This window comes from Andrographis paniculata, unplaced genomic scaffold (assembly GCF_009805555.1).
Source record: "Andrographis paniculata isolate CXL003 unplaced genomic scaffold, ASM980555v1 Contig12END, whole genome shotgun sequence".
NCBI classification, from domain to species: Eukaryota; Viridiplantae; Streptophyta; class Magnoliopsida; order Lamiales; family Acanthaceae; genus Andrographis; species Andrographis paniculata.
The window spans coordinates 4,958,209-4,969,886 of record NW_026137402.1 but is presented as its reverse complement, the minus strand read 5'-3'; the positions used below and the strand labels follow the sequence as shown (position 1 = coordinate 4,969,886).

The 11,678-nt window shown below is 38.7% G+C and overlaps 2 protein-coding genes across 2 annotated transcripts; one reads left to right on the top strand and one right to left on the bottom strand.

The window, feature by feature from the left end:
- The first annotated feature begins 580 nt into the window (after positions 1-580).
- LOC127252453 (putative disease resistance protein RGA3) lies at positions 581-4,352 on the top strand. The gene is made up of 2 exons (XM_051276632.1): positions 581-1,413; positions 1,505-4,352. Exons 1-2 carry the CDS (start codon positions 662-664, stop codon positions 4,293-4,295), a joined length of 3,543 nt encoding a protein of 1,180 aa, XP_051132589.1. The 5' UTR covers positions 581-661; the 3' UTR covers positions 4,296-4,352.
- Positions 4,297-11,229, bottom strand: LOC127252462 (phosphoglycerate mutase-like protein 1). Its single transcript, XM_051276644.1, has 10 exons — positions 10,980-11,229; positions 10,207-10,268; positions 9,942-10,049; positions 9,764-9,843; positions 6,836-6,998; positions 5,894-5,968; positions 5,683-5,771; positions 5,216-5,335; positions 4,848-4,892; positions 4,297-4,760 (listed from the first exon to the last, which is right to left on the bottom strand). Exons 1-10 carry the CDS (start codon positions 11,122-11,124, stop codon positions 4,646-4,648), a joined length of 1,002 nt encoding a protein of 333 aa, XP_051132601.1. The 5' UTR covers positions 11,125-11,229; the 3' UTR covers positions 4,297-4,645.
- Positions 11,230-11,678: the final 449 nt, after the last annotated feature.

Genomic DNA, 11,678 nt, shown 5'->3' with positions numbered 1-11,678 from the left:
AAAATTCAGTAAATTCTTTAAAATATTTGATATATTATACTCCTGCTCGTCTTATATCTACGTATTCGTTTTTTTTTAATATGAAATATTAAAAATATTAATATTATATTAGAATATAATATAAATAAAGGTAAAAAAATTAAACAAACTTTATTAGTATGATATTATATAAATATAATGACATTTATATAATATATTATAAATTGAAAAAACATTTGTAATATTAAGTAGATAGATAGTACATATAATAAAATAATATTTTATTATGAGATGGAGTAAAATGAAAAATAAATAATTTGTTAAAAGAGATGAAATATATATTTTTTATTTTTATATTATTTACCTAATTTTAATATTTTACATTAAAAAAAATAAAAAATAAAATATCAAAAACACAAAACGAAACACATGCTTGTTGTTGGAGAAAAACAAACAAGCTAAGTATTCAGACAAAAGAAGTTCCGTTGGAATTACCCTTGAAATCACATCTCAAAGCAGACAAAACAAATACAATACTATTATTATTACCTCATTTCCGGCCTTCGTTACAATCAACCTCATATATACATACATACATACATATATATATTAATCAATTGATATATATTTAAGCCTCTTCCTTCTTCTTTAACATCCGCCGTTGTTCTCCAAGCTCTCATCAATGGCGGATCTAATTCTAAGCCCTCTTCTGCAGATCGTAATAGACAAATTGGCTCTCCCCTTCCTCGACAAGTTCGGCCATCTCTACAACCTCAACGACAACATCAGAAAATTACAGCACTCATTGCCCGAAATTCAAGCCGTCCTTGAAGATGCACAAAAGCAACAAGAATCACAGAAAGGCATCGCCCTATGGCTAACCAAGCTCCAGAATATGGCTTACGAATCCGAGGACTTATTGGATGAGCTCCACGTCGAGATAACTCTGCACCACCGCACCACCGGCCACCACCCGGCGGCGGCCGCCGGCGGATTTTTCTTTCCCTTCAAGCTTTCCGATCACCTCTCCGATCTCGCCTCCGAGCTCCAACTCAAGCTGAAAGAATTGGACCGTGTTGCAGTCGAGGGTTTCAGCTTCAATCTCCAGCAAGCGGCGGCGCAAAGGCCGCCGGATAGTTTGTGTTTGCCGCGTAGAAGTAAAGAGACGATGCCGAGAGTCGATAAATCGAAAGCTTACGGTAGAGACGACGATAAGCTCAGTGTAGTAAGCTTCCTATTGCCTGATAAAAAGGGGAAATCCGCCACCGGCGGTGTGCCGGTGATTTCGATCGTCGGCCTCGCCGGAATCGGAAAAACAACATTGGCTAGCCTCGTGTACAACGACGATGTTATAAGCCAACACTTCGACTCGAAGATTTGGATTCATGTGTCCGAGAATTTCGAGGTCCACCAAATGATGATCCACATACTCAGGTTATTAAATAATCATCTCACCTAAAAACTATCATTAACCTTAAATAATTACCGTCATTTATTTATTTATTATGAAGTCAACCAAACACAGGTCTTGTGGGGTGAGGAATCCCGACATCGGTGAATTGTCGATGTCTCTCCTCCAATCTCAACTACAAAACTCGTTAACCGGCAAGAGATTCCTACTTGTCCTGGACGATGTATGGAACGAGGATCACGAAAAATGGGAGACGTTTAGCGAGTTGCTTGGCGACGGCGCCGAAGGTAGTCGAGTCGTGGTGACGACAAGAAGCGCGAAAGTTGCTGCATTAACCGGAACCAAAATATACCAACTGCAAGGACTCAGCGACGACGATTGTTGGCGGCTGTTCAAACAGAGGGCGTTCAGACATCGAGAAGAGCGCGAAGCTCGGGAGCTTGTCCCGATCGGGAAAGCGATCATCAGCAAGTGTGGGGGAGTTCCATTGGCAGCCAAGACTCTAGGAGGTCTGCTGATGTCAAAGAATCGAGAATACTGGATGTCCGTCGAAGACAGCGAGCTATGGCGTCTTAAGGAATGCCAGAGCACCGTGCTTCCGGCGCTGAAATTGAGTTATTCGTCGCTGCAGCCGCACCTGAAGCGCTGCTTCGCGTTCTGTGCTTTATTCCCGAAAAATCACGAGATTTGTCGCGAAAAGATGATATACATTTGGATGGCGCATGGCTTAATTTTGGCGGATGGAGGGAGAGAGCCAGAGGATATTGCCGGCGACTATTTCGACGACTTGCTAAGCCTTTCCTTCTTCCAACAAGTTCACGACGGCACTCCGACGCTGTACAAAATGCACGATCTTCTTCACGATCTTGCGAGGATGATCGGGGGCAATGATTTCGCGATTCTCGGCCAAAATTCTGCTCCTAGCTGCGGCCTCGGAAGTATTCACCACTTGTCGATAGCACGCAATGTAGTCGCGCCATCGTCTCTCCCCGACGAGCTCTTCGAAGCGACTCATCTGAGGACACTGCTCTACATGTTTCCGGATTATAACTCCGACGACTCTACGTCGTTCTTGCCACTGAACTTCGTGTACTTACGCGTTCTAGATTACAGTGGCTGCGGTGTAAAGAGCTTGGATGAGTCGATCCGAGCTTTGATCTGCTTACAGTATTTAGACTTGTCGAGCAACCCAATCCAACGGCTTCCGCGGTCCGTCTGCAGCCTCCGTAAGCTGCAGACTCTCAACCTGTCGGCGTGTCGAAACCTTTTAGAGCTTCCATTGGAGATGGCTAATCTAACAAGCCTCAGACACCTAAACATAACAGGGTGTGAAGCATTGGCTCACATGCCTCCGATGCTCGGAAAATTGGTCCAACTCCAAACATTGCCCGTGTATATAGTCGGAGAAAGGCCCGGCGAAAGCATCGCGCAGCTTCAGTTCCTGAATCTTCGCGACGAGCTGCATATAAAGCAAATGGAGAATGTTAGAACCCCCGAAGAAGCGAAAATGGCGAACATGAGATCGAAGAAGCATCTGAGGTCATTAAAGCTGCAATGGGGAAGCAGCAATGTAGCTATGGAGTCGACGTCCGCGAGGCGAACTACAGCGATTCGATCGTTAAGTTTATCATTAAAAGAAGATGAAGACGACGTTGAAATCATCCTCAAGAACCTCGAGCCCCATGTCGATCTCAAGAACCTCCTTGTCAAAGGGTATCCCGGGAGAAGATTCGCCGAGTGGAAACTCCCGAATCTAACAAAACTCGAGCTGATCAACTGCCGGCGATGTCTGTATCTGCCGAAGCTCGGGCATCTTCCTTTCCTCGAGAGACTCCATCTTCAAGGAATGAATAACATCACGCATATCGACAAGGCATTTTACGGTGGAGCTGTCGAACCATTTCCTTCGCTCAAGTATTTGGAAATTCGAGACTTCCCTCACCTTATTAACTGGTCGAGCCCCGCTGATGCAGCCCCTTTCGCACACCTCGAAAGCTTGATCCTCGAAAAATGCCCCGAGCTTATAGCTGCGCCAACATTTCAATCCATTCGACATTTAGCAATTCATCATAGCAACGCGCGAATCATGGACTACATGAAAGGGATAGCCTCTCTTTCAAGCCTTGTGATCGACAATCTCCCTGAGTTGGAACATCTGTCGGGTAAATTCCTCGAAAACAACCATCTGCTCGAGTCTCTGGAGATTCGACACTGCCAGAATCTTCACGCTTTGCCTCTTGAACTGGAGAAACTCGTCGCGCTAAAGTCCCTCATCATCGTCAGCTGTGAAAAGCTCTCCGATTTACCACTCGGAATCCACAAGCTCAAAAGCTTAGAACTGCTAGAAATCAATGGCTGCCATGGCCTCACCTTTCTGCCAAGCCATGAAACAGAAGGTTTGAGCTCCCTCAAAGCCTTAACCATCGAGAATTGCCGGAAACTACGATCGTTCTCAAGCAATGTGCGCCGGCTGACGGCACTTGAGCACTTATCCGTAATTTGCTGCCCGAAGTTATATTCATTCCCCGATGGATTCGAAACACACACAGCTCTTCGGAGTTTAAGCATCATATATTGTCCTGAGTTGGCTTATTTGCCGGAGAGTTTGAGATACGCAACGGCGCTGCAAAGCTTAGTGATCCACAGCTGCGAAGGCCTGACGGCACTGCCGGAATGGATCGGAAGATTTTCTTGTCTTAGATCGCTGGCAATATCGAACTGCCGGAATGTGATATCGTTGCCGGATGGAATACGATGCCTTACTGCCCTGCAACACATATCGATTCAAGAATGTCCTCATCTAGAAGAGCTTTATGACACAAGGAAAGGAAGAGAGTGGCAAAAAATTGCACACATACCTCATATTTACATTGGATCACCAAAGAACAATCAATTAGGTCTTTAGCTGCATATATTGCACAATTATATATTGCATATAATGATCTCAAAAGTTCACTGGCTTTGTCCACAGTATGTGTTTTGTGCAAAATCTATTATAGCTAACTGAAATTTGTCTCCTGATGAAATGGACATTCAAAATGAGACAAATATCACAAATTACAGGGCAAGAAGAGACCATGGCCATAAATGTTTTCAATATTCTTTCTGAATAGGTTTCTTTACCTTTCCCCCAATACTTAAAAGCAACACGGTTAGCCATAGCGACAGCCACAGCTCCAGAAATAGTAGTTGAAACTGCTCATACAGACCGATGCACCTAAATAAACACTCGGGGCATAGTTTTCACTTCCATAATTAGCTGTGGCTGTCTTTCGCTCCGCCCTTGTCAGAAACATCACTGCTGGGTAAATCAGGGCCAGCTGGGATCTTCCCCGGATAGTTGGTTGGTGAAGGCTCTGAGCTAATCATGCTAAGAAATAAATAACTCATTTCAATACCTGGTAATGCTGGGGCAGAAATGCAGAATCAGATGCAGATTCAAGGATAAGAGATGTACCTTTTGTTCACTACAACCATGGATCGGAGCTCGCAGTTAGCAAAGCTAAAACATAACAGTGAGTGAAAAGTCAGTTAATTCAGGGCAAAATACTATATCACGTTCACATGAAGAATTCAGTTTTCAATTGTAAAATCGTATAAACACTATTCCTTCTTTCTCTATAAAGTTCCCCCTTGGTAAAAGGGCATAAGATAATTGTTTTATGTGATTTTATGCCTAAAGCTTATATGTTTAGTCAACCTGTCAGCATCAATTCAAGATCAACAGACAATACGCTTCAAATCATCAAACGTCTTAGCAGACAGAATTTATTAAAGCTAGAATGCTGGCCTAATAGTTAGAATATAAAAATGATAAGGACTTACTGGCTACAAACTTCCTTCTTCACGAGAGGGTGGTAGCCATTGCCTAATGCTGCCAGTGTATGAAACAAAAATCCACTGTGCGTGACTACAGCTATTTCCTGCTCTTTCAATGTGAATAACCTGTATCAATGTAATAGGTAATGTATAACCTCACTCGGAATATAGTACAAAGATGTATATTCTGTACATGCATGTTGCTCCATGTAAACTATATAGATATAGGTACATACATAATGTAATTAATAAAGGCATTTGATAATGGATTTTATCTACCAAAAGTAAATTGATTAAGCTGTTGTTTTTGTTACCAAATTGCAGGTAATTAATGTAATAGAATATGAAAGTCAAATATATTTGAAGCTAAAATAAGGAAAAAGAATAAAGAATAATCATTCAATATGGTTTTTCTGTCTGTTTACTTATCCTTGACGAGTTTTTGTGATACATAATTAGGAAAGGATACTCACCAGTTCAAGAACTGGGCTCCCCTGGCAGCAACCTCCTCCTTGGTCTCTCGGATATCAGCCTTCCATAAATTATCCTCATCACTCTCCATCTGAAGAGAAGTTAAAATTGGTGAATAGGAGGCAATCTTAATGCTTTAATCAATAAAAGGCAAGGATCTCAGGTATAATTGCACACAATTCCAAAATATGCAGCAGCAATAATATGGCTTACCAAGGAAAAATCAACTGCAGGAAAAAGGCGTTTATACTCGCTAACGGTTCTCCTCTGATCACAAGGATGAACACCCTGGAAAATTAGAGAAAAATAAAAATTGTAAGCAAGCTCCTTGGAAGTGAAATTCTAATATAAAGTTAGATTTCCCTCATCAAGCAGTATTTTAATCATTCATGAGACTAACAGGCAACACATCATACACATAATCATTCTGCATCCAACCTGACTTGAATCCCCTAGTCCGGACTGCATTGAAGCTCATAGAAAAAGTAAACTTTTCATGTCTCCTGAATATTCACTTCAAATAAAGTGGTTGAAATTACAGAACAAGACTTGGAAAGAACATTTCAGTATTTGGAAACCCATTATCAAATCTTATCCTTAAAAGGTATGCAATAGTGAGATGTGAGTGATGCAATAAGAAGATGCTTACAATAATGACCAGACCAGAAAGCGCCCCAGGATATTAGCAATAAATTGATTTAATTGATTCCTAGAAGATAATTCTCTACAATGCAAAACGTATATAGAAATGTGAACGGACTAGAGAAGTAGAAAAACATACGAACAAAACAAGGGATTGCACAAAACAGTATGCATCATACATATAGATATAGTATATACTGCAATCATCTCATCTCATATATTATTTTCAAGTGACATAAAGTTGTACATTATAGATAACAATTAGATTATAGTTGTATAGAAAATGAGTGATTGATTCACATACAGCACTAGAAAATATGTCAATCTTCACAGGCATTTAGCAAGATTTCCGACTTCCATATCATCACATGCACCCTATCAAGAATATTATATACAAACAACACTGAGTAAAGTTATTAACAGCTAAAGAGCGACCATATATATTGATGAGGAGCCACATTACATTAGTGCTAAAAACAAGCTACATCAAGCCTGTTTCTTCAACAGACATACCAAATGTTCCCGGCAGAGTTCAACTGCAACTATAGGCGGGCAATTAAGACTGGAAATTGCAGCACGGCCACTGTTTCCTGCATCTGCCACCATGAGAGGTAAAATATCCATACTATCAGTATAGCTCTCACCTCCAAATACCCCAACAGCAGTTTGCATAGTCCTACGAATTAAAATCATAAAGTCATAAGACTATGGATAAGTACATTACATAGAAGACAGTTTCCCTGGTGTAGTATTATCCTCAGATAAATTACAGAAAACATATGATCCTAGCATAACATTGTAATCAAACCAAGGATTCCAGAAACAATAACACTCAAAACAATGATTTCACAGAAAGAAAGCACAGTGACACAGGGTGACAACCATGCTTGATGGGCCAATCACTCAAGCAAGGGCCAAGATGTTTCAGGAAGCTGTGGCAACTACAGTTTTAAGGACAAAATACATCCTAGTGTTAAAAATTTGAAAATGAGGAGATCAAGAAGTTAATATTATATTTTGAGGAACAGTTCACATTGCACTAAGAGCAGAGAGTTCAATATAACAAGTAAAATTTAAAAAAAAAAAAAAAAAAAAAATTATATAAGAAAATTGTGTCCTTCAAGTAAAGCCGCCTCAAATGTGCACAGTGGGTTTTCCGGTCAGTTTGGACATAAGCTGATTATTTTCTATTCATTCAGAAGGAGCCTATGAGGAAGAAGTCACATATAGAGCACAACTATTATTTCTTAAGAATCCAAGGAGGTTGATGTTTCGAATTATAAAGATTGAAGACATTCTTCATAGTTATCCCGGTATTCAGTTTGCAACTTTATACTTTTCGGGATGAAGTTCATGGATTGAACTTGAACACCTACAAATTGTCATACACACGCATACATTGTCGTTTTGCATCAATGGTTGTTAGGTTTTATGATGAGACCTCTGGTGTAGGCAGTCTTTACATAAAAAAAAAAAAAAAAAGGCTAGAATTGTGTAAACTAGATGGTTGGGGAGTGATGTCAAAGCACTACAAAACTTTTAGTAATAGTTTTGGAAGAGTCCCCTAGATGTAGATTAGTTTAAATTGAACTTGATTAATATATCACATGTTCTTATTTATTATTTATTTTTTGGTTTCTGTTATCCATATGCATTTTATACTCGGTCTTGAAACAAGGCCTGAAATAGACTACATAAACTCATCCATATAAGTGATCGGTCTTTCATAAGAAAACACTCTAGCAAGTGATATCAGAGCAAGTTCCTCGAAGACTTCTTGCTAAACCAAGACAAGGCCACAATTGATTGATGAAGGCACATGGATGATCGAACTGAAGAACTTCCCATTGATTTTTAGTGTTTGATTTAGGAGGAGCAATGATATTTACGGCTGGTGATAAAGACATTGCTTTTATAAGGTGTATATAAGATCCCACAATTGGGGGTGGTGATTTTTAATGCTATGAAGATGCTACATTGTACTGTTGTAATATTGCAGATAAGACTTCTACGTTGTGTCACAAATAATGCAAAAAAAGAAAGTTTGTTAGACCTTAAAATATGTTGGTTTTACATTATGTGTTATATTGCTTGTTTGAAAATGTCACGGTACAAACTGAAGCAGATAATGAAGAAGAAATTAAAATTTTGAATATCTGATTTGCTAAAATAAATATTTGATTCAAGATTTTGATACGTGGATCAACTAGAAAAATGGATCAATATCAAGACATGAAAATCTTATTGGATAATTTCATACGGAAACTATATCTATTCCCATTCCAAATGAGATCTAAGAAGATTATCAAGTCAAATAAGATTGAATTTGATTGTTCTTTCATATTTATAAAAGGTGAAGTAGCAATATTATTTCTCACTTCTCATAAACTTCCGAAAGACTCCCATTGGAAAGAAGTCGTATGAAGAGTGTAGCCAATGTATTTCTTGAAGATCCAACAAGGTTGTTCTGGAATATAAAGATTGAAAATGCTTACCTGATATCATTATTCCATACTCATGCATTTGGTATAGTTCATATGTAAAATTAGTTGGACACACGCTTACAGATTATCACACATACACAAATATTGTAGTTTTACATTTGTGGTTGTTAGGTGACATGTTGAGACCTCTGATGTAGCTTGCTTTTAGGGAACAAGGCTAGACAACCATAAATTTGGTGGTTGAAGTTAATAGTGATAGTTTTGGATGGGAGTTCCCCAGATTTAGATCGAGCTAGGTCGATCTAGGCTAGCATATTGAGTGTTATTATTATTGTTGTTGTTATGTTTGCTTCCTCTGTTTGTGTTCTATCTGTCTTGAAACGAGGTCTAGAGCCGACTACGAAAACAATTCTAACAGGTCATTTTCTTTCATTTTGTTCTGGGTTTAAAATTGATTGTGTAGGTCTTACAAAAGGAACCAAACAAAACGACCAAGTTGGTAAGGTGCAAAAAAAGAAAAGAAGAAAAACTAATGCTCCAAAAGTAATGACACTGTTAAACAAACCACATTTCTCCTCACTAATGCAAGACACAAGTGACAAGGACATATGAGGTTAAATATGCCCTTTTCTTATGCAGCAGTATGCGCTTTTGTGCTTTGACAAACAAATTGTCATCACTTCAAACTGTAACTGAAACAAAAATAAAATTGTTATCCGCTGGGATGCCAATTATGTTTCCAAAAAACAACTCACCCAATCCCCAAATGTGGCAACTGAATCAAGCAAAATTATGATTTAAGAGTCACATGACTGTTGCGATTGTCGATAAAATACGTCACAAGAATTAGTTCCGTTCAAAGTTATGCAAGTCTATCAACCATATCAGTCATCGTCATGTTAACAGAAAAAAGTGAAAAAAGCAATTATAATGAAACCAATTAAGAAACTAAATGAAACTGAAGATACCAAAGGATTATTTATACCAGAGACACTACCTTAGCAGGGGAGATGTAATGACCATATCGATTTTTTTGATGAGTCCACTTGAATGAACATGTTTACGCAGGTTTTCTACCTAATAAAAGAGATGAAGGTCATATGTATATCTAATATAACAAGAAAACAAAGCAGTAGCACTATTGTATGTTGTCAAGCTAATAGTTGCTCTCTAACCTGACTCCAGCCCAGCTGAGTAAGATGGGCATCAAAATATTCAGGAGACATGTACACCTTGTAGTTTTTATCTCCTTCAACATTGTGTATACCTTGAGCATGCCTCACCTAAATATATGGTTAATAAGACAACAAAGCGCTAGAAATCTTGAGCAAAATCCGAGAGAGGCAACATCCACAGTTCTTCAAACCAATGAAGCATTGCATCTTATTCATAATTTCTCCGAATTCAATCAGAAACTTGAAGTAGCAAACTGATACCAACCAGGTGAATGGTTTTGCAGCGATGCAGTGGAAATAGACTTGGACTGCCACCATTGTCCATGTCTGAGATGGTGAAAGAACAGATAACACAGTATAAGCCAAAGCAATGTTGCAAACACAAAAAGAAACACTCCACTGTGTAGTGTATTTGAGATTATCAGAATTTTACATCAGCAATATGAGTCACATAACAAATTTAGCTAATTTTCTTATGAAATGGATACTCCCCAATTCAAATGCAGCAGAAACCCAGAAGGGTCAAAACAGATTCGGTGAATGGGATGCCGTCAATTTTTGTGGCTTCCGGCCACAAAAATCTACAATGGTACACGGTGGCCGAACTAATCCACAAATGATCAGATTATGTATATATGAATTCCTTGCTTGAGTCAAACTTGCCGTTCTCCGAAGCTACTCTAGTCTCTAAGTTGCAGTGTAGCTTTTATCCAAACATCAGGGGAACATAAATCTACCGAAATCGCTGGATAAAATCTACTCATAATCATAAATCAGCACTTCAATACATCTACAGCTAACCACAACTACAGTTCTCACACAAAGAACAAAATTATGCAGCACAATCTGGACCTTCGAAATTAACAGCTTAAATAAATCTTGCAAAGCGGCGCAGCAACTATTGTCGCGTACGAACTAAAACTACAACGTAGAACAATCAATCGTAGCATCCAAACACCATCAGTTGATTCATATCCAAAATCGTCGAAGCCTGTGCCCTTCCAATAATCCCCAAACAAGTCCCAAGTTGCAACTTACCGTACAGCAAAGAGGAGGCAGACAGGGCACACGAAGCTCCTTGGATGCGCGAGGATGGAGAAGATGAGGAAGAGACAGCAGAAACGAAAGAGAGGAAGGGAATAGAGGCGGAATTTATGCAAGTGGTGGAGATGGAGGAGATCATGTGCTGTGCTGGATTGAAGATGAGCTTCGTGATGTGATTTGGGGCTCTGATTATTTTTGAAAGAACTGATAAATATGCTAATAATTGGAGAGGCGAAGTGACCGAGTGACTGCCAGTCCGCTGTGCCACCACCAGCTACAGTTACCTATCAGTTATAATACACTTGAACTACCGGTGTGTTTGATTTTGTTTTATCTGTAAAATTTTAAATTTAAATACTTTATATATATATATATATATTTATTAAATTGATATTTTAAGTATAAATTAATTATTAATATAATATAAAATAAAATAATAAATATATAATTTAATATTTTTGAATAAATTGTACCGGCAATTTTTACACATTACATTATTTTGGATTATATAACTTTTTTTTTATATAACGTTAGAATCTAACTACCCGAAAATGATGCAGTGAAAACTCCTGGTAAACCCAATACGTTGTCATCCTTGTGTAGAGGCCATATTAATTCGAATTATCTATGAAGGGACTTATTTATCTATTTGGACTTCTTCAATATTTGTCAAAAACTTTCATTTATATATAT